The 21,559-nt window shown below is 31.1% G+C and overlaps 1 protein-coding gene across 5 annotated transcripts in view; it reads left to right on the top strand.

The window, feature by feature from the left end:
- Positions 1 to 21,559, top strand: part of LOC111050289 (MICAL-like protein 1) — a 157,436-nt gene that overhangs the window by 116,662 nt on the left and 19,215 nt on the right. Inside the window, exons 4-5 of one of the 5 annotated variants that reach the window (XM_039437245.1) lie at positions 5,639 to 5,721; positions 14,026 to 14,082. Coding sequence is in view for 1 of the 5 variants with exons in the window: in XM_039437244.1 (XP_039293178.1) it covers positions 5,639 to 5,721 (83 nt within the window). In the remaining 4 variants the exon portion in view is untranslated. Of the gene's footprint in view, positions 1 to 5,638; positions 5,722 to 12,979; positions 13,217 to 14,025; positions 14,083 to 16,475; positions 16,962 to 20,868; positions 21,094 to 21,559 lie in introns of those variants that run through there. The other 4 variants (XM_039437246.1, XM_039437244.1, XM_039437248.1 and 1 more) reach the window with 4 other exon arrangements.

Genomic DNA, 21,559 nt, shown 5'->3' with positions numbered 1-21,559 from the left:
TGAGTGGACTTTAGGTTTAGCGGACCTTTAGTGTGCTTTAGTGGACTTTGGGTTTAGCGGACCTTTAGTGGCCTTTAGGTTTAGTGGACTTTTAGTGAGCTTCAGGTTGATCTGTAGTGGACCTACAGTTTTAGGTGAGTTTCGAACCACCGGGAAGCGATTTTTTAAACTCAGAAATTAATGATATTTTAGAGTAATCGGCTCTTCAAGTTGTCACCCTTCCAGCGGGTGTAGCAGGTGCATGAAGCTTAACTTACCTTATCGATTGCTTATCAGCGCGACCATGGAGCCAACTGTTTGCCTTATCATTGGGAAGAGTCATAATCAGGGATAGTATGGGAATGGAGATGTACACACGGTATATAGAAGAAGATATACAATATAGAATATATACACACGGTATACTTTCATCTAAATACCGTGGATGTACATCTTTATTTCTCTATATATCAGAGTGGTTTAGAATAGGAAATGGACCATAGAGCTAAATACTAGACATGAATGATATACCATCATACATTTATGGTTCATGAACTCTTTCAAAAATCCTATTATATTAAACGAGCAATTTCTGTATATCTGTTTATATTTTTATATCTGTTTATCTAGTTATTTATGTTCAACGGATCTCGAAAACGGCTCTAACGATTTTCACGAAATTTGGAACATAGTAGGTTTATGATATAAAATTTCGATTCCACTAGGACTCATCCTTGGGAAAACTTGCTGAACGACATTAAAAGGATAATTCATCCTTGGCTGAAACAGCTGAGACTTTCGTCGTCTGTGCATAGTAAAAAGTGAGCGAGTGATTATGTGGAAAATCAAAATATCGCATCCCCGAAATTCATAAGCTGACGTTTAGCCAGCTGTAAAATATAAACACGGTCATTTTAGAGAATTGTGTTCTGTTTATCAATAAATAAAAATAACCAGCGAAGCTCGGTGCCCCGATATTTGTACTAAATAGACACCGTAGAGCTGAATACTAGAGACATGATATACCATCATACATTTATGGTTCAAGAACTATTTTTCAAAATTTACAAAATAAATATTGCAGTCATAAAATAATTTTATTCCATTTCACGATCCATTTCTTAATTAAGTTCCACCTTGAGACTGAACTTTATTACTCAATAAATCAGTGAGAACGTTCGGATTGACTCACTCCCATTGGACATTTCCAGAAGTCATTAATTTATTAATTAAGAAGTAGACGGGTCATTGGAATTGGCATATCGATTACGTGTTCCCAATCAAATATGGAGCTTGATTCTTCGACAGGAACTTGGGTTGAGTTATAAAACGGATATTATGCTGTAATATACCTCATTTAACTCGTATGATGTTATCTTGATTTCTCATGTGAATCGTTTTAATTGGCACAGTTAAAGTCTTGATCCACCTAAAATAATATGTTCCCAGTTTAACCACTGTTAAACGAATAAATGAATTCCCCATTACTGTTTAAAGTATTTATTTTGATGACCCTTGAAAGTTTTAATATATTACATTCAATATAAAAGTGACCCCTCTCCATTAAAAATACTCGATACAACATTTTTTTCTCTGTTTCCCTTGAGGTACGTTATATCGGGGTTTCTTTGTACTGCATTTCTATAGAAATCATCATTTGAAACATTCTATGCAGTGGCATTTGTGTACAATTGGAGAAGTATTTTCCACATAATACATTGTTAGATTTTTCATATAAGTTGAAGTTGGATTTTATGTTTGTCTAGTTTATACTGCCAGAGACAAATAATCTAGGATATCTAGTATTATAGGATGTCTAGCCTTATATCTAGGATATCTAGTATTAAATCTAGGATATCCAGTAATATATCTAGCATATCTAAAATTTCGAGTATTTGAGTATTTTACTCTATGATGCTGTATGTACAGTCCCCGTCGTTTAGCTTTGTCTACCGGCGGAGGGCCACTAGAGTTCAATACTACACGTTCATTGATCACTTCATTTTCAAAAACGTCCTAATATTGCTAAAAAAGAACTCAATTCCATAAAACTAACTATTACGCATCTTCTTTGTCCTTTGAATGTTAACTTAAATTTACTCATTTTTTGTACACGTACTTACTGTTTGCTGAATCCTCTTTAAATCTATTCTACATTCTGGTGAAATCGTGTAGAAGATTCCAATTTAATTCTACTTATCAAGTGAAACAAAATATAGTGTGGTCCACGTTATAATGGCAGTGGATAAAGATAGAAGAATAGCGATGCCGATTCTCTGCATTTATTAATTATATTTCTACACTGTCAAAAACATTATTGTCATCGTTGTGGACCTTGAAAAGGATAGTACCACCGGCTTTGTCGGTTGATAGACAAGGATAGCAATACCAAAGTTGATCAAATACTGTCATTATAACGTGGACCTCACTATAGTAAATTTTATGTTCTTCAGATCGATCAATCAATTGATTTTCGATAGAATTATTCATGACTAGCAGGTAACCCGTGCTCCGCAAGGGTCTAATATTATAAACTTGACAAACTGAAAACTTGACGGTAAATTAAGAATCTATATGCATAATTTCAAGTTAATCAGTAGTTCAGACGTGATGATGCGTCATTCGTCAATTTCCTATCCTGTACATGTGTAACACGATTCTTTCCTTTATTATATTAAAGAAGATTTGTGAAACTCATTGATTTTAATAAGTTATGCAGTTTTACCAGCTTCCGAGTTCCATAAAATTATTCCAAAACACGGCCTACATAGATTGCCTGTCACTCAGTTCAGATCTTCTGATTAATTCATGAGGTACCCACGTCGGAACCTGTACAGTCGAACCTGAGTGAAAGTTTCTCAAAATGCAGCCTCCAACCTACTAACTCCTCTTTGACACAAAACAACGGAAACTCATTTCGTAACATTATGAAAATCAGCTCCAGTAGTTTCTGTAGATTATGGAAATGGCAATCATTCCATTCATTGAATCCATTTTCAATGGTCGAAACTCGAACATTTTGAAATTGTTTTGAAGTACCAACGAACCTACAGGAAGTCAAACTTGATATTTCTCCTGTTTTAGTCATGACTGGTCAACAGAAGCGTTTCCCTTTCCGGTTTTTGACTGCTATTTACATATGAAGAGAGCTAATGGGCTTTTGCTGGGCTAAATCCTCTCTTCCTCCTCCTCTTCGTCTTGTTAATGATTTTCGTTGTTGTTGGACATGTTGCTGTCTCTCTTGTTTGGCCTACTTACACTATTTACACTAAAACAGCCAAATACAATGTAGGTTAGGAGAATCTTGTTTGATGGATTGTTTTAGTGTATTGTTTACCTAGTTTTTGAAAAGTGGGTTTATGTTTTTGTAGCCTACTGCGTGTCACCATAATATAGTAAAGATATAATATATAGATTATTTGTCTCTGACGTCACTTATATGAATCTCTAGTGTGTCACTTATATGTCTCCATAGTGCAAGTAAAAGATCATCGTTTAAGCGCCCATGTTCAAAAAGTTTTAATGCTCAGAGAATGATATTTTTCCGATTTTTCATAATTAAGTATAAAATAAACGTATAAGATAAGTATAAATCAGAGTGAGATATTAAATAAGTTGTTAATACCTAGTAACCATTGTTATATTGTTTAGTTCAATATTAGATCATATTCATCCGTGTAGTATATAACATAACACATCTAGTATATAACATGTAGATGCGGCATAACTATCAATTATTGTCGAGAGAATCTTTAGGAGAATAAAGCTCAAGATAAGAAGTCAAAAGAAAAATATAAGATATATAGAATCAAAGAAAAAAACTGGAAGTCGAAGTAGTAGAGCTCTGATTGATTTATTATGAGTTGATGTCAATTGGCGGGTTGATTGTTTCTGCTTCAATATTCCCAACATTTATTCCAAGATTTTTATCATCTAGTAGATAATAGAATAGAATAGAAAAAAACGTTTATTGAATAAATAAGCTACCTTAAGCGAACCTCAAAGAGGCTGCTTGACAAGGTACTATTATACAAAACATGTAAATTCAAATATAAATCTACATTTATCAGTAAACTTTATTTTTACTTAACAGTTAAATTTACTTATCAGTTTATTACACTGTTAAATTTACTTACAGAATTTACTTAACAGTTAAAATTATCATGATATTAATTAATTAATTGTTGGCTCAGCTCTCAAAAATCTAAAAAGTGTTATAATATAGTCAACCTGAACTTACATACAAGAAATAGAACAGAATGAATTACAACAATACAATACATTAATGAGTTACATCTAAAGTGTAATTTAACCAAATCTTTAAATTTCTTTTCAACAGGCACATATTAACAAACTCAGCACAATTATCGGGTAAATCATTGAAAGTTTTTGGTACAATGTAGATTAAGGTGTTTCTATCTAAATTATTCGAAGTAAATGGTACAACATACCTCTCATTCCTTAAATCATATCGATTAACTTTCATAACTAAATATTTTTTGCTGAAGTAATTTTCTAAAATCAAAGTAAACAGAAATATACCTTTTATATTCAAAACCTTGCATCTTTTCAATGTATCTATCTAATTTATCTATTTAATGTATTAGGTATATAAGTATTTGGAATAATTTACTTTTCAAATGAGCATTCCCTACAACTCCTTCCAACATAATAAATACTATACTTTCAATTATGCCTATTTTTCATTTTCTATTCATATTTTCCAGTATCACCCATACTCTGGACAGCATTACATTTCTTTGAATTATCACGTTTGTATAAGAATATCTCTGAAACTCATATTTTGAGAAGCATTTATCAGTTCAAAAATATATTATCTTTAAATGTTTCACGTCGCCTTACAAATAAGATCTTACTGAAATTCTACAGATGAAAATGAAAATGAAATGAAAAATGAAAATGAAATTTATTTCTCAAAATAAACAAAACAAAACATAATAATACAACACTTTACAGCATAGAGAACACTAAAGAGATTTATAAACAGTGTATATATAAAAAAAAAAGATTGTTAGTTTAGTTTTAGATGATACCTAAAACTAAAATTCTAACAATTTATAACCCCACCTCCTACCAACATACAGTACCCCTATCTTTTGATCCCAATAAAGGTCGAGATGATATTCTATCGTCTACAGTATCTCCCTATTATACTCTCATTCACAATATTGTCTGGTGCTTTATTATATTTCAGTGAGAGCCTATATTGTGATGCTCTTTTCTACTCAAGTATTCTATTATACACTTCATTGTATACTACATTGTGTGAATGACTATTCTCCCACATTGTACTATACTATAGTACTCTATACACTCACTATACTCTATACTCACTTTACTACAATGTGCTTTCTGCTTTCTTCTCCTACATTGTACTATTATACGACATTGTATTACAGTGACTATAGTAAACAACTAGTGACTGACCTGGGTGTTTTCCACGATAGTTTTCTGCTTTTCCCACGATTTATAAGGCGTATTAGGATACGCCTATAGTGAGGTTCGCCTCAAACTGTCAGCAAAGGTTGAATGGGAAGCTCTAGTATTATCTATAAGGAATGCTGACAGTTGAAAGTGAATGTGATCCCATTGACCGTCATTTTGCTCGTAGTGAAAATTTCTCTCTCCATTTTTGCAGGTTCGTCTCCAGTGAAACGATCTCCGGAACCCGCTGAACGATCCCTGGTGCTAAACTCTGGAGTGCAGAGTCCTCAGAGCAAGGTAAGGATCTGGATACTCTATCCCTCTCGCTTTTGATGTTAGTTGTTTAGAAAAAAATCATTTATTAGAAACAAATCATTTGTCATCTCATCTCTCGAATTAAAAAAATATCATCTCTTGTTGAAAAATCATATTATTATCGTAGTAATGAATTATTGTTGAAGTTACCTTGGTTGGGTGGTTCAGAACCCACCCCTAATATTAAGCTATTATAACTTAGTACTGGGATATATACATCTAGCTTTCGTTGTTAGGCTTTGGGAAATTCATGTTTATATATTACAACATAAAGAAATTATGTAGTCGTCCTATCAAGTACTTGATTATTATAAAAACATGATCTGTCTGTGTTGGATAATTATAATAATCAGAATTTAATTTGGATTTTCGTTTAATAATCATCGATGATCATTGTTGAAGTCATCTACCATGAAAATTAACATTATTTTAAAATAAAATAATATACTAATCATTGCTAGTCATCACTCAGTGGTTCGGAACCAACCCAAAACACTACCTTACTCTAATAAAATAATATCGTACCCTGATCGAAAACTAGAAAAAATCCTTGATAGACTCAATAAAAGATATATAGTCTATTTTTCAAAGAGCGCCGTTCTCTTTAAAAAATAATAACTACTAATAATAATGGATTAGTGTACTAATCATTAGTGGAGTCATCCATCATGAATAAAATAAAGAACATGATCTCTCCGTTATTTGTTATCACTCACCTTGTGGCGTGGAACCCACCTAAAATACTACAGCACTTTATGCAACTCCCTTTTGATGTCAGATATTAGAATCTGAAAAAGCGTTCAATTAGGCTTGAATCTAGAATATCTAAAAGTTATTCAAATTTGACTTTAATTCACTTTTTTGTATTAGTGATAGTTTCAAACAAATCAAACAGTTAAGAATACTTCTAATTAAGGATTCACAAAGTTACTATTTTCTATTAATGACCTAACAGAATTTATGAATTGGTAACTGTAATCAAATTCAATTACGGTGAAAATGTATTTAAAAAACGAACGTAATTTATGGTTCAATGCTATCAGACCTAATCTTCAATCAAATCTAATTTATTCTCATATTGCTAATCCACTCAACTAATTTTTGTTTTCTGTTCTTGTTTGTGTATGTGTGTTTTTTTTTTCTCTAATATTTGCATTGCTACAAGCTTTACACTAAAATCCACCCACGCTCAATTGCTGGTGTAATACTTGTGTGGTCATAGAAAGGAGAGAACAACATAAGTACAAGCGCTAACCTTATGTTGTTATTTCTCCTTTCAATGAACATACTGTAGGGTTTCTCTGCTTGAGGGGTCTGTTTGAATTTATAATGAATTAACTATTCTAATGTTATTTTTTGTGTTTAATTTCCTGTGTTGAAGGCTAACAATGGTTAACGTGAAACATCTTAGTGAGCTTTTTATTATGTGTGTGGTGGAGTCGGTGTGTATTAAATAAGATTTTAATGTTTTCAAGTTGCTAGTAAGTGTTTTTAACTTGAAAATCTACCAGGCCACAGTACGATGTAATCAGGCAGCCAATTAGGCTTATAATAAAATCAAATCAAATTTATTTTCCATTTCCAAGGCAAAAATACAATTGAATAATAACATACTATTATGCAATATTGTATACAAAATAATACACTTAATACAATACAGGAAAAAAATATACACTCACAATAAAATTATTTTAACCGATCAAATTATCATCTAACATGAAAATAAACGTTCCAAAATTAAAAAAGAAATCTCAAAATACTTTTCATTTTTTTGAGCTTCTTCCAATGGAACCAATATGGACTTTCAATTCATCTAGTAACACATTTATGAGTTAAATATCTCCAATAGCAATACTTAACACCATTGTTATAATATCAAGCTGACTACGACATTACTCAAAGCTTACTTTACTTCTAGGCTTTATGGGTTACTCAAAGTTACACTTTATAAGCATTGAACTTCTTTTCCTTGAGAGTCATTTGATCAAGTGACTAACTAATGAACCTAGCCCAAATAATGTCAAGAACCCTGAGATAAATTGGAATGAAAACTACTTCGTAATATTGACATTATTCATTATTCACTCAATATATTGACGAATATTATTCACCATATTATTCATTATTCACTTGAAATTATTATAACCGATCAAATTATTATCATAGAGAAACAATAGCATGAGTAGATATCCCATGGTATAGGGCGTTTATGTCGCAACTTTTATCTCAAGCCGCTAGTTCATGTAATTCTTTCCCGTGAAGCTGTGTGGCACTGGTAGTCTCTCATATTGTGCCGTTCATACACTCTCACCCCAACAAAACATTAAAATTCGACAATAATCAACAGTAATCGGCTTGAGATAACAGTAAAAGTTGCGACATGAACGCCCTATACCATGGGATATCTACTCACGCTATTGTTTCTCTATGTTATTATCTAACGTGAAAATAAACGTTTCAAAATTATAAATAAAAATCAATCTACAAACTACTTTAATCGAAAGCTCAACAAGTAAATCTCCTTCCAATGGAACCAAATGACATAAACACAAACCACCGATAAAATATAAAAATTATTCTGAAATTACTTTTCTTTTTTGAGAACTTTCCAAGTAAATCCTCTTCCAAAAGCACTAGAAAACACATTATGCATGGAAGAAGAACGAAAGTTTCAAGTCAGTAAAAGTGAAGTTCGAGCTCTATGTTTATACACGTGACTTACCTACAGGTGTGACCTGAATACTTTAAGGACACCTTAAGGTCGGTTGCAGTAATGCGCCAACAATTATTTATCGCTAAATCATTCGGAATCTTTCTGAGTGAGAGCTATAGATATATGGATGGTTACAAGTAATAGTAAGAATTCATAATAAATAGGTATACTTAAAATCTTGACTCAAGGATAATGAAAATATCTACAGGTGAATATTATTAATTGAATGAGCTGTAGATAGGTATATAGTGATATGAAATTCAAATAATGAACTGTAGATACGAGACGATAGAAATTCAAAAATCATAGGTATAACTACTGTACTCGTCAGGTAGATATAATCACTGACTCTGAAAAGTATATGTGTAGCTATCTATGTTCACTAGTGGTGTATAAAATCTTGTACCAAGTGATAGTGAAATCTGCCAAGTAACTTCACATAAAGAACAGTGGTTTCTTTGTGTGTAATTACTTGGCTCTATAAGGACGTCTAGTAATTTTAAATCAATGAGAATGTGCATTTGAAAATGTGAAGATCATCTGGGTTGTAGCTAACAGATAGGCCTACACTCATAGTTGTGTTATTTTATTAAAGTATTGTAGGGTTGTAGCAGAGATGTTAATTTCATTTGACAGGTAGTCAAGGTAGTCAAGTGTTTGGTTGTATTTTTAGTTTCGTGTTCTTATCATGAAATCTAGGAATTGTTTTTCAGAGTATACTTGATTTCAAATGCATTCCATTGAAATAACTATAAGATTGTGAAGCTATCACATTCATTTGCATGGAATACATAAATGTTCCAGCACCATTGTAATGAGTACATTTTAGTGTGAATAAAATACCGACTCGGTTGGCCTATTTTTTACGATGTAATATAGATTAACTTATTAGGATTTTTTTTAATAAGAAAAATATTAAAATTAGTCGACTCCTTGATAAATGCAGGAGATACATTAATTTAAAGCTGCAAAATCATTGGAATCCCCAAAAGATATTTTTTAATAAAATGCTCAATTTTCAACTCATGTAACTAACTAATCATAAAAGAGCTAAAAGTGAAACTTAGACATGTTCTTCTTGAACAATCACAATTTTATTCTTGTATCAGATAGGAAAGAGCTTACATAGGCAACAAAGGCCTGTGCGTAAGCTCGTGTTGTCATAACAATATGCGTTATATCTATAATTATAAAGAGAGATCTCAATTTTTATTAGAGATCTAAACTACATTAAAATAATTTTCTTTAAAAACTGAAAAGTTTATGTAAAAGTTTCTTTGAAAACTGAAATTTTTGGTAGCATGACCACACTTTTTCCTCAAATGATAAACTCTTGTATGTATTCATGAAAATTCATATAATTGATAGAACTGTTTTGAAGCTTCTCACTGTTTGAGAACTCAGCATTGGAAATAATTATAACGTTGCAATATGAAATTCACATAGTCAACAGTGAAGATTTCAAATAATATTTGACATATGAATACAATGAATCATTTCCCCTACAAATATAAAATCCAATAGAAACTGAAATTGCAATGTAGTAATTAAAAATTGATTTGGGAGTAGACTCAAATATGTTACAAAACTTACTCTGTGTAACTTTCAAATTAGGAAATTATTAACTTATCTAATAAGAGACATAGAAGTTTCCTCATCCAATACCATTCTATGTAATCGGTTACCAATTTTGCGAATTCACGGCGTTCCAACACGTCAAGAGTAAAAGTGTACCTGTTACGCTAACATGTCATCCATTCCTTATTTGTACGGTCATAATTTTAAAAGGCCATCGTCAAATTAATTAGAGCAGTTTAACAACATCCTGTGTTAACAAGAGAATAAACTTAGCCACTGAGTTCATTAAGTAACGCTCTGATTTTACCGCCAGAACTCAAACAATTTTAAGGAAAAGATCTGTCTCTGTTTTGTGTGAAGTGTAGGCCCAATTATCTCCCAAAAACAGGGTTTCCTGAAAGTCCATTTCAGTGTATCTATAGTTTTAAAACATATAGAACGTGATCTGTAAATCTGTGGGGTCTCTACGTGTTTTCGGAATCGTAAAAAGGCTGGAAGTCCTCTGGGAAAGATTTCTCGACAAGGCAATTTTTCATCTACATTTCCAGATGTTAGTTTTTGTCTGCTTGGGGGAGGGGGGAAGAGTGAATCCCATACGCGCATGCTCGCTCATAGGGGTACAACACACACTTGCCCTATATGGTGATGGTGGTACACCAAATGACAGATAGCTTGTTAAAGTTTTTGGAACTTGGAGGAATTTTTTGGTTAGATGAAACTAGATTCTTCTCATGTCTGTTGCTTGTAGACTTCTACTTTCCTCTGTAGACACAAATTATACTTGAAATGTAGGAACAAAATTAGGTATACTTGAATAATCATGATCTCACATCTAAGGAGGATCATTGTGATTAGAATATTGTTGAATGTTTCATTGTGATTTTAATGTCTAATCGTGAATGAATGATAAATTATTGAATCCACTGGAGATAAATAATGGTGTGAAAATCAAGACTTGTTTCTCAGAATCATGATCTGTACGATTTAATAATATAAATAATATGAATATGATATCATAATAAAATGTAAATTTAATATAAATATAATTTAAGAGATTTATATCACAATTCATCTTGAATAAGGAATTCTTGAATTAGATTGTTTCACTTATTCTTACAGAATAACAAAAATAATCCAATTGAAAATTGTAATTGTTAATTACCATCTCGTCTTTCAAAACAATTGAATAAAACTTCAACAGCAAGTGCTGATCTAAAATTAAATTCAAAAAAGCAAACCTCAGTACTTCCTATTTAGGTCATAAGAATTTTCATGACTCAAAGACAATAGTATTATATCCAGTCATCATAGTAGCCTACTGAACGTTTATCATGCTAATTTTATTCAGATTGTAGGCTAAATTAGTTGTGATCTGAAAATCGTTTCTCAGTTCGTTTATTCACTGGTCGGTAGCCTATTTTGGTTTTCTCATTAATATTTTTCACATTCTAGATGTATAACAAAGTGTTATTATAGATCCGTGAAATTTCTGTAAGAAATTTAGACACTTCTGAAGTGTCTTAAACTGAGGTTAAAATAGCCCAATCTGTGGCTGTAATACAGTGTTATTACTATTACTCAGTGGGTAACTAAATATTATAAGTGAGTGTTTTCATCAAATTCAAATCACTGAGAAATTGAGTCTTTCTCATCAATTAACAAATCATTTTCATACGGTACAACTTCACATCATACTGTATAAAATAATTTCAATATAATAGAGTAGATATTGTAGTATCTGCTAGAGATTGAATGTTTAGAACGTCTAAATGAACCTAAATTTCCATTCCTTATGGTTTGAGAACTCATATATCTGTAGATTTAACTCTGTAGTATCTTAGAGAAACGATAGCATAAGTAGATATCCCATGGTATAGGGAATTTATGTCGCAACTTTTACTGTTATCCCAAGCCGATAGTTCACGTAGTTCTTTCCTATGCAGCTATGTGACGCTGGTAGTCTCTCAAATTGTGCCGTTCATACACTATCACCCCAACAAAACAGTAAAAACTTACAATAATCTACAGTAATCGGCTTGAGATAACAGTAAAAGTTGCGACATAAATTCCCTATACCATGGGATATCTACTTACGCTATTGTTTCTCTATGGTAGTATTGAACATGTTATGCGAGTAACTCAACATAAATAATTCAAAAATTACCTGAAATGTCTATTATTGAACTTGAGAACTTGAATGTGTAATTCCTGCACAATTGCCTGAAATAGTTCAAAATAATCAAATTATAAGTGGAAGTAGTTGTTTGTTTCTGTAAGAATGTTACGGTACGTTTACATTTTTAGATTGAAATGTTGATTCACAACTGTGCTAGAATGGATGTGTTACACTGTTATACACACTGAAGTAAATGATATTTAGTTTAATAAATAGATTCATAGACTAGTTCACATTATCACTTGAATGTGTGCATGTTGAAATTTAAATAAAAAATCTTACCTGGACATTCTTTTCTGTAAGAATGTCATAATTGAAATAAGGTCTCTAATATTTTAGTTTGTATAATTTTAGACTTTCGGAAATTTCAATACAATAAATTGAACCACGAATAATAAATATTTTATAATAATACAATAACACAATAGCAGATTTTAGCTTTATATGATAATAAATTACGGAATACTGTAATAGTATTCAATGATAGAGGTTCCGTACCGTAGTAACTTGGGTACCGTAATAAATTTGATTATGTTTTCCTTGGAAATTTTTCTCAAAAAAAATACCAACGATTGAAAAGTTCAAATATTTTTGTAGAAATTTTTGAAGAAGTAGATTTAAATTTATTTCCAAGAGTTATTCCACTATCTACTACAAAGCGCTAAACTTTTTCTGAGTCAATAATTTGAAAGTCCCGCCATATCTGTTCTAAACTGGTATCCTAGTTGATCAACTCGTCACTAGAGAGCGTTGTAGGCACAATCAAGATTTTTGTTGTGGTTTGCGTTGTGTTGTGTTTATGTTATCAGTTCTAAAACTTCTATTTCTATTTTGATTTTATTTCATTTCTTGAGAATTATAATAAAAAGTTTATTAAAATCAGTAGACCGGTTATTTTCTTAACAAAGCTTGATTCCAAAATGACTTCAGTTGTGAATTCCTGAATGACAAATCATAACAATGAACCGCGTCTATTTATAGGTTGTGTTCACAAAAACTGTTTACACCCGGTGAGTGATAACTTATAAAAACCAAAGAGATAATCATAATTCAACAATGCTATTATATCTGCAAATAAAACTGATAAAACTGTTGTTAATTTTATAAGGCGTTCTTAAAAAAGAACAAGTCTTGACATTTTATGTTTACACTTCAAAGTAAGGCTGTTAGGTTATGTTTGCAACGAATGCAACGATTGACTTGGCAAATTTTATTTTTAGTGCTGGATAAAATTTTCAATATTTTTTATTTATTTGATTGGTAGTGAGTTAGACAGTTAATTGTAAATTTATTTTGTAGGCTTTAAACAGGTAAATTATGATAAAATATACTGATAGCTGATAGAGCTACCGGTACTTAGCGGTCACCCGTTTGTGATTGCAAAAGCATTATTTATTTGTATTACCACGTATTACTATAAATTAACAGTGTTGAGAAAACCAATAATTTTAATGACAATAATTAAATAACATTTAAAATTTTAGGTAGCACAAACTAAACGACTTCTTGTATTTTATGCATTTTTTTATCATAGGCTAGCTAGTGAATATATTGCAGATGCAGTAATGCTTAATGTAAATAATTGTTTTTCATCTGCTCATAATCTGAAGTGATTTGAAATATAATAAGTTATCAATTTGTAGGGGGTTGGGCCGTAAAGAAATACATAGTTGGTTAAAAGTCTCTAATATTGCAAACTCTTTGAAAAAACCTTGAGTTTTTTATTGAGCACTTTACTTTTATCGTTTTATTGTATTTGTTTTTATAGTTATATATTTTTTGTCTTCCACCTCCTAACAAAAACTGTTCTTTTTACCAGGAGGATGGCCTAGAGATAGTGGGCCAATACAAACCCGAAATTTTCTGCTAAAAAGAGGTAAAAATTGAGTACAAATTAAAAATTTTATTTAAAAAATAATCTTTCTTTTAACACAATTAATTTCCTGGACAGTCAACTTATATTTGATGAATAATAAATCTTATTAGTGCATGATGATTGCGTTGATTACCGTATCTATCTGGCTTTACTGAGCTTGGTTATCTCTTTCAGTAGATTTGCACTTTATCACAAAATTAATCTTTTCATTTTCTGCATTTGTAGTTTATTTAATTTCTTCATGTTTTTTTTCACACAAAACTTTGAAGTTAAACTATTCTATTATTTAGTGTAATTCTCGAATACGGTACACCAATAACATTTAGATTTTGTGATATACCTACAGTCAGAGTGAGTGTGAATTTATTGATTCATACTAATCCAAGATTCATAAATCTAATTTTATTCAAATATAACAAGTAACTATTGTAGTGCCTTTGTAATATTACAAGGGTAGTTACCTTGTGATATTAGAACAGTAGTTATTTTTTATAATCGAACATCCAAGCATCGTTACCTGCTAGTACCAAACATAATTATCTTCCATGTCCATTGGTATTTATTTATTTTTTTTTTAATTTTACAATACAGTGATAGATTATGTTTCTTCACATTATATACGAATTTCAAATTTAATCTCAACTAATAACGTTTGGTTTCTATCCAGATTTTACATACCGTACTATGCTCAAAATACTCTCATACGTTTTCAATGTTTATTATAATGTTATTGTCTACATTTTCTGAAAACATATAACTCTGCTTTCAAATCAGATCGACTTCTAGTTATCAATTTTTTTGCATGATGCGAGGATGTATTTCATTGTTGAGTTGAACTTCTCCTGTGCTATTCAAATTAATGATTCATTAACTCATAATGAATCATTCTTTTCGGTGAGTTTTATGACTTGAACACGTTTTTTAATTCTAATGTTTGCTGCAAATAATAATTACAGATAAGAGATAGTAAGTAAATTAGTCCATAATAATATCGTTCATAGTAACCATTATTCATTTTAAAAATTAAACTTGGTTGAATGTATTATTAATATTGAAGTTAATTTCTCCAATGCTGATATTATAATCAGTTCAATGGAATAGATTTGTCGAATCAAAGTACTCTACCGTAGGCTACCTAATTTCATAATCTTATCTGTTGAAAAATATAAAATCTGGAATTCATGTATTTACAATAATTTTGCACTCTACCTACTTTCAATTCAATTATCGAACATTATTATCCATTCCAAACTCTCAACTATTCAGTATAATTTGAACTTAATCACCAATCAATATAATCCTTATAGATAGATATTCTTGTCTCAATTTGAAAATTTCTTAAAACATGATTTTGATGAGTAGTATTGTCAGGCCCAATCAACTTCTTTTTCGGCCTTTACATGTCTACTATTGGCTCATTAATATTCTTGGTTGATTGATGATTGAGAATTGAATTGTGCTGCCCTAATAAACGTTGCTAGATTGTCAACTTTTAGAAATTTCTGTGAAGTTGTCTGGGATGTTATTTACTTTTAAAACGATTCTATTTATTTTTTTTATAATCTCAGAAACTTTATTTCGAAGACTTTTCTTTTGGTGGTATGTTGGTTTTTCTTATTTTTTCATAACTGCATGCATGATGATATCAGCCTATTTGCTTTTTATGTGCTTAATCCTATTTTTCTGTGCTGGATGCTTTTTGTTTATTTTACACTATTTTCTTACCTTGCATGAACGTATTGCATTTTTGCATCCAGTCTTCTCTGTTGCTAACGATTTTAGTGCATTTTGCATAATTTTTTAGTCTTGGGCTTTCGCATTTTACAGAATTTATCAATCTTTTCAGAATTCTAATAGTCCCCTGTAAAGAAATAACCTATTATTTTTATAATTTACATTCAATCTGCCAATCATAATATTAATTCCCAATAATGTTTTATTGTAATAATAGTAGAAATACAATACAAACTTGAATCTTGTTCATACAATTTAATTTACCTGTGAGCAATCAATGAATCACTCACCCACTATTTGGTCAATTCTATTAGAATTTAGAAACTTTGCATTATTAATGTTTCATGCAAGTCATGACAGAGTTATTGGATTATTTCCTTTGGCATCTCAATTTCTATTAAAACTAGAAAACTGTGACCTTATTATTAAATATTCAATATTTGTTAATATTTAAGACTATTTGAATATCACGTTGATATCTCAATCTCTATTAAAATAAAACTAGAAACCGTGAGCTCCTTCTATTGGTTTAATTCAATATGTGTCACTTCTTATCTAAACATTTGAGCGCCTTATCAAGTTCAAAGTAATTTTTAACGCGTGTACATGCGCATGCGTTGATAATATTTTCTGTACACACATTCAGTATTTTACGATAAAGTGACTCTCGACTCTCGACTAGGTTGCAGCACACATTCGGCTATTATCTACTTCCTGTCATACTTGGAATTATTGCTCCAATATTTTTTCATGCATTATTCCATTAATAACTAGCTCTGTTAGTTGAGTAGTTTTGCTTGGTTATGTAATGATTTTAGAATTTGGCTATGTGGCAGAGATTTAGTCCAGTTTTGTGAGTGGAATGGTGGTTATTCCATGGATTTCTGTGTCAGCATGTTGTGAATTTTTGTGTGGTGTTGCACAAATTGTTGCATAGTGATGCATTTCTGAAAAATTGTGTGATTTGACGTTTCTAATTTTAGAATATTCTAGCAAGGCAGAATTGTGATTCTTAATTTTAGACAATTTTATTCAACTTTTTGATTTACATCACTCATTTTGAATATCTCACTTCAATAAAATTGTAATACGACATTATTGATTCTAGAAAATTGTGATTTGTGGATTCATCGAGCAATATTCTAGTGAGTATGCTGAAACTCGATGAATAGTGTGATTTTGAACCATATTATTTCGATTCAAGCTGTTTTAATTAAAAAAAAAAAAACACTGGTTTGTTGTCAAAAATATCACTAATTTACTATATAATTACAAACGTTTCAACACCAATGGTATCATCTTCAGTGTTAAAAATTCAAACATTGTGTATCCTAACCTACTATTTCAAGTTTTGAATTTTTCTCACTGAAGATGACACCATTGGTGTTGTAACTTGTTTGTAATTCTACAATAAATTAGTGATCTTTTTGTCATCAATCCAGTGTTTTTTTTCTGGATAGATATCACATCTCAACAGCAAACAGTATCTGCTGTTTCAATAATTGTCGAATTCTCTATGCAGGATGAGGATAATAGACCGATTATGAATGCTTTCAAGCTATGTTCCTTCATTACTCCTCAATTCTACATAATATTCGAAATTCCTGGATAGTTGAAGTAGCTGAATTCAATTGAAAAAGTTGTGGTGAATGTTAATTCACAATTTATGGTGTTATCAAAGACAATACCATAGGCCTAATCATTCTACTATATCATTCTCACCCTACTCTACCATACCACACAGGCTACCCTACCATTGACATATCATAGAATTTACAATACTTCTGACATTTTTATTTGTTCATGCCAGTTTGTGGTGTGATGTAATTATTTCTATAATTTTTTTATGTAGAATACCTCATGCTTATTTTTCGAGGGAACTAAATGAGGCCATTTCCTCTAATCTTTATTGTATCTGTATTCTTTATTGATTTATACAATAACTATATCATTAAGATTATAGGGAGAGAAAAAATAAGGTAACCTTGTACAAATAAAAAAATATTTCACATTATTAAAATAAATAATTTTTCCGAATCAGATCATGGTAAAAAATAGCTTAATACATTCCTTCATTTCTGTTTTATTTTCTTCGTTTTCTGGTTAACTTCGCTAATGTTTTGTGTATTTTTCTCCTGTCGTTTTCATTCATGTTTTCTCTATGTACATCAGTCGTTCTAAACATCTTGTACTGAACCATAGACAAGCAGTTTCAGACTAGTTGTATATTATGTGGCTGAACATATTATGAGTCTCCTAATAATAAATAATTTGTATTTCTCAATAAACAAAAGTACAAACAAAAACTCTTCTAGTTTGATATTACATTCATAAATATTCAAATACTCCGCTAGTAAAACATAGTGTTGGAAAAAATTTTAAATTAGAGCAATCATTGGTGTTATAGCGGTTTAAAACGGTATGTGAAATTCGGCCAAAATAATTTGGCATTCAACTAGAATTTCAGTACGTTCTACACTGTACTTGATAGTTGCTCTTCGTTTTTGTCACTCCTTATCTTCTTCCTCCCGTCTTTCTTTCTCTCTCCATCTTTCCCCTTCCACTACCACCTCCAATATTTATTTCAGTACTACATTTTGGCATTCAGCTAGCTGCAACTTTACTTCAACTTAATTTTTTATATATTTCTTGTTTGGTTTGCTTATTTTTTATTTACATTTTGGCACACATACCTTTTCTAATTGCCTACTATATTATTATCTCTCCCCACCACATTCTTTCAGTGCATATTTTTTTATTCTACTTTGTCGATTTTGTATAACTTTTTACCAGCTGAGCATTCCAAATATTCCTCTCTGTTCTATTCTAAACAGTTTTTATACCTTCCCAATCTCATCTATTTCACTATGTTCTTTTTCTATTTTTTTAAATTCGATAAGTTGAATGTTAACAACGTCAAAACTATTTTTTGTAAACTTCCTCTCCATTAATGTTTTGCTGAAAACTTTTCCTATTCCTCTATTCCAGTACCTTCACATTATTGTGCTTAATTTTAGAGAGGAGAAAAATTCAGCACAATAATGTGAAGGTACTGGAATAGAGGAATAGGAAAAGTTTTCAGCAAAACATTAATGGAGAGGAAGTTTACAAAAAATAGTTTTGACGTTGTTAACATTCAACTTATCGAATTTAAAAAAATAGAAAAAGAACATAGTGAAATAGATGAGATTGGGAAGGTATAAAAACTGTTTAGAATAGAACAGAGAGGAATATTTGGAATGCTCAGCTGGTAAAAAGTTATACAAAATCGACAAAGTAGAATCAAAAAATATGCACTGAAAGAATGTGGTGGGGAGAGATAATAATATAGTAGGCAATTAGAAAAGGTATGTGTGCCAAAATGTAAATAAAAAATAAGCAAACCAAACAAGAAATATATAAAAAATTAAGTTGAAGTAAAGTTGCAGCTAGCTGAATGCCAAAATGTAGTACTGAAATAAATATTGGAGGTGGTAGTGGAAGGGGAAAGATGGAGAGAGAAAGAAAGACGGGAGGAAGAAGATAAGGAGTGACAAAAACGAAGAGCAACTATCAAGTACAGTGCAGAACGTACTGAAATTCTAGTTGAATGCCAAATTATTTTGGCCGAATTTCACATACCGTTTTAAACCGCTATAACACCAATGATTGCTCCAATTTAAATTTTTTCCAACACTATGTTTTACTAGCGGAATATTTGAATATTTATGAATGGAATATCAAACTAGAAGAGTTTTTGTTTGTGCTTTTGTTTAATGAGAAATACAAATTATTTATTATTAGGAGACTCATAATATGTTCAGCCACATAATATACAACTAGTCTGAAACTGCTTGTCTATGGTTCAGTACAAGATGTTTAGAACGACTGATGTACATAGAGAAAACATGAATGAAAACGACAGGAGAAAAATACACAAGACATTAGCGAAGTTAACCAGAAAACGAAGAAAATAAAACAGAAATGAAGGAATGTATTAAGCTATTTTTTACCATGATCTGATTCGGAAAAATTATTTATTTTAATAATGTGAAATATTTTTTTATTTGTACAAGGTTACCTTATTTTTTCTCTCCCTATAATCTTAATGATATAGTTATTGTATAAATCAATAAAGAATACAGATACAATAAAGATTAGAGGAAATGGCCTCATTTAGTTCCCTCGAAAAAAGCATGAAGTATTCTACATAAAAAAATTATAGAAATAATTACATCACACCACAAACTGGCATGAACAAATAAAAATGTCAGAAGTATTGTAAATTCTATGATATGTCAATGGTAGGGTAGCCTGTGTGGTATGGTAGAGTAGGGTGAGAATGATATAGTAGAATGATTAGGCCTATGGTATTGTCTTTGATAACACCAATAATTGTGAATTAACATTCACCACAACTTTTTCAATTGAATTCAGCTACTTCAACTATCCAGGAATTTCGAATATTATGTAGAATTGAGGAGTAATAAAGGAACATAGCTTGAAAGCATTCATAATCGGTCTATTATCCTCATCCTGCATAGAGAATTCGACAATTATTGAAACAGCAGATACTGTTGCTGTTGAGATGTGATATCTATCCAGAAAAAAACACTAGATTGATGACATAAAGATCACTAATTTATTGTAGAATTACAAACATGTTGCTACACCAATGGTGTCATCATCACTTCAAGTTTTGAATTTTTCTCACTGATGATGTCAGCTTTGAGTGGGATTATCCATCTTTTCTTCTACAAAAAGAGAGAGATTGAGAGAGAAACCAGTTTCAGTTACCAACAACTTTGTCTCTGACTCACCTATCTTGTGACGTCATAGACTTATTCTATTCTTTCAGTAGGATTTGTTTTGTTGAATTTTCTTTTCCTTCTCCTCTTCTCCTCTTCTTCTCTCCTCTTTGTCTTTCTTCTCTCCTCCTTCCTCTTCTCTTCTCCTCTTCCTTCTCCTCCCCAACATCTTCTCTCCTTGTCTTCTCCACTCCTCTTCTTTTCTCTTTCTATTCTTTCAGTAGGATTTGTTTTGTGGAGTGTTTCTTTACAGTCCACTCACTCAGTGGCTAGAAGTTGTTTGACATTTAGCTGAGTTGGGCGTCTGCCTAGACTGACGTAGGTAGATAGGTGTCATGGCTTAGCTGCTTTCTTTCACTCTAGTCTTTCCAGTTCATTCATTCAATTCGCTAACTTTTTCTGCCAACTTTCAACCTACTGATCGTTTGTTATCATTGTGGTTTACTGGTGGATTGTATATTTTAGATAATTGCTGTGATATAGGCCTCAGGTGAGTGATAGATTAGATGGATAGATAGCCTGCTAGATAGATGATAGATAGCCTATTTCGTTTTGTTGGTAGTTGTCATTCGCATATAACTCTAATTTTCCCAGTTGATTCATTCAATTCACAATGTTTTTACACTCTATAAATAGATTATGGCTTACTTTTGACAATAAGATTTCCATATTTGTATTTTATGTTATTAAGTAAGAGATACTGTTATAGCTTCTTCAATTGTCAATGACCATAGCTATACTATTACTATAGTATATAGCTATACTATTAATATTACTTTAGCTTCTTCATAATTATCAATTACTATATATCATTCAAGCAACAAATTATTTTATGAGTCTATTAGTCTTGTATTTTACGAGTTTACAAAGTGTTACATTTTTTGCTGGGAGATTGAAATTTCAATGTCAAAATCATTGATGCCAATTCAATTTATGTTTTATTGTGCGAAAATGTG

The sequence above is a fragment of the Nilaparvata lugens genome, chromosome 10 (genome assembly GCF_014356525.2).
Source record: "Nilaparvata lugens isolate BPH chromosome 10, ASM1435652v1, whole genome shotgun sequence".
Lineage (NCBI taxonomy): Eukaryota > Metazoa > Arthropoda > Insecta > Hemiptera > Delphacidae > Nilaparvata > Nilaparvata lugens.
The sequence above is the reverse complement of the archived record's forward strand: the minus strand, read 5'-3'. Positions and strand labels throughout refer to the sequence as shown.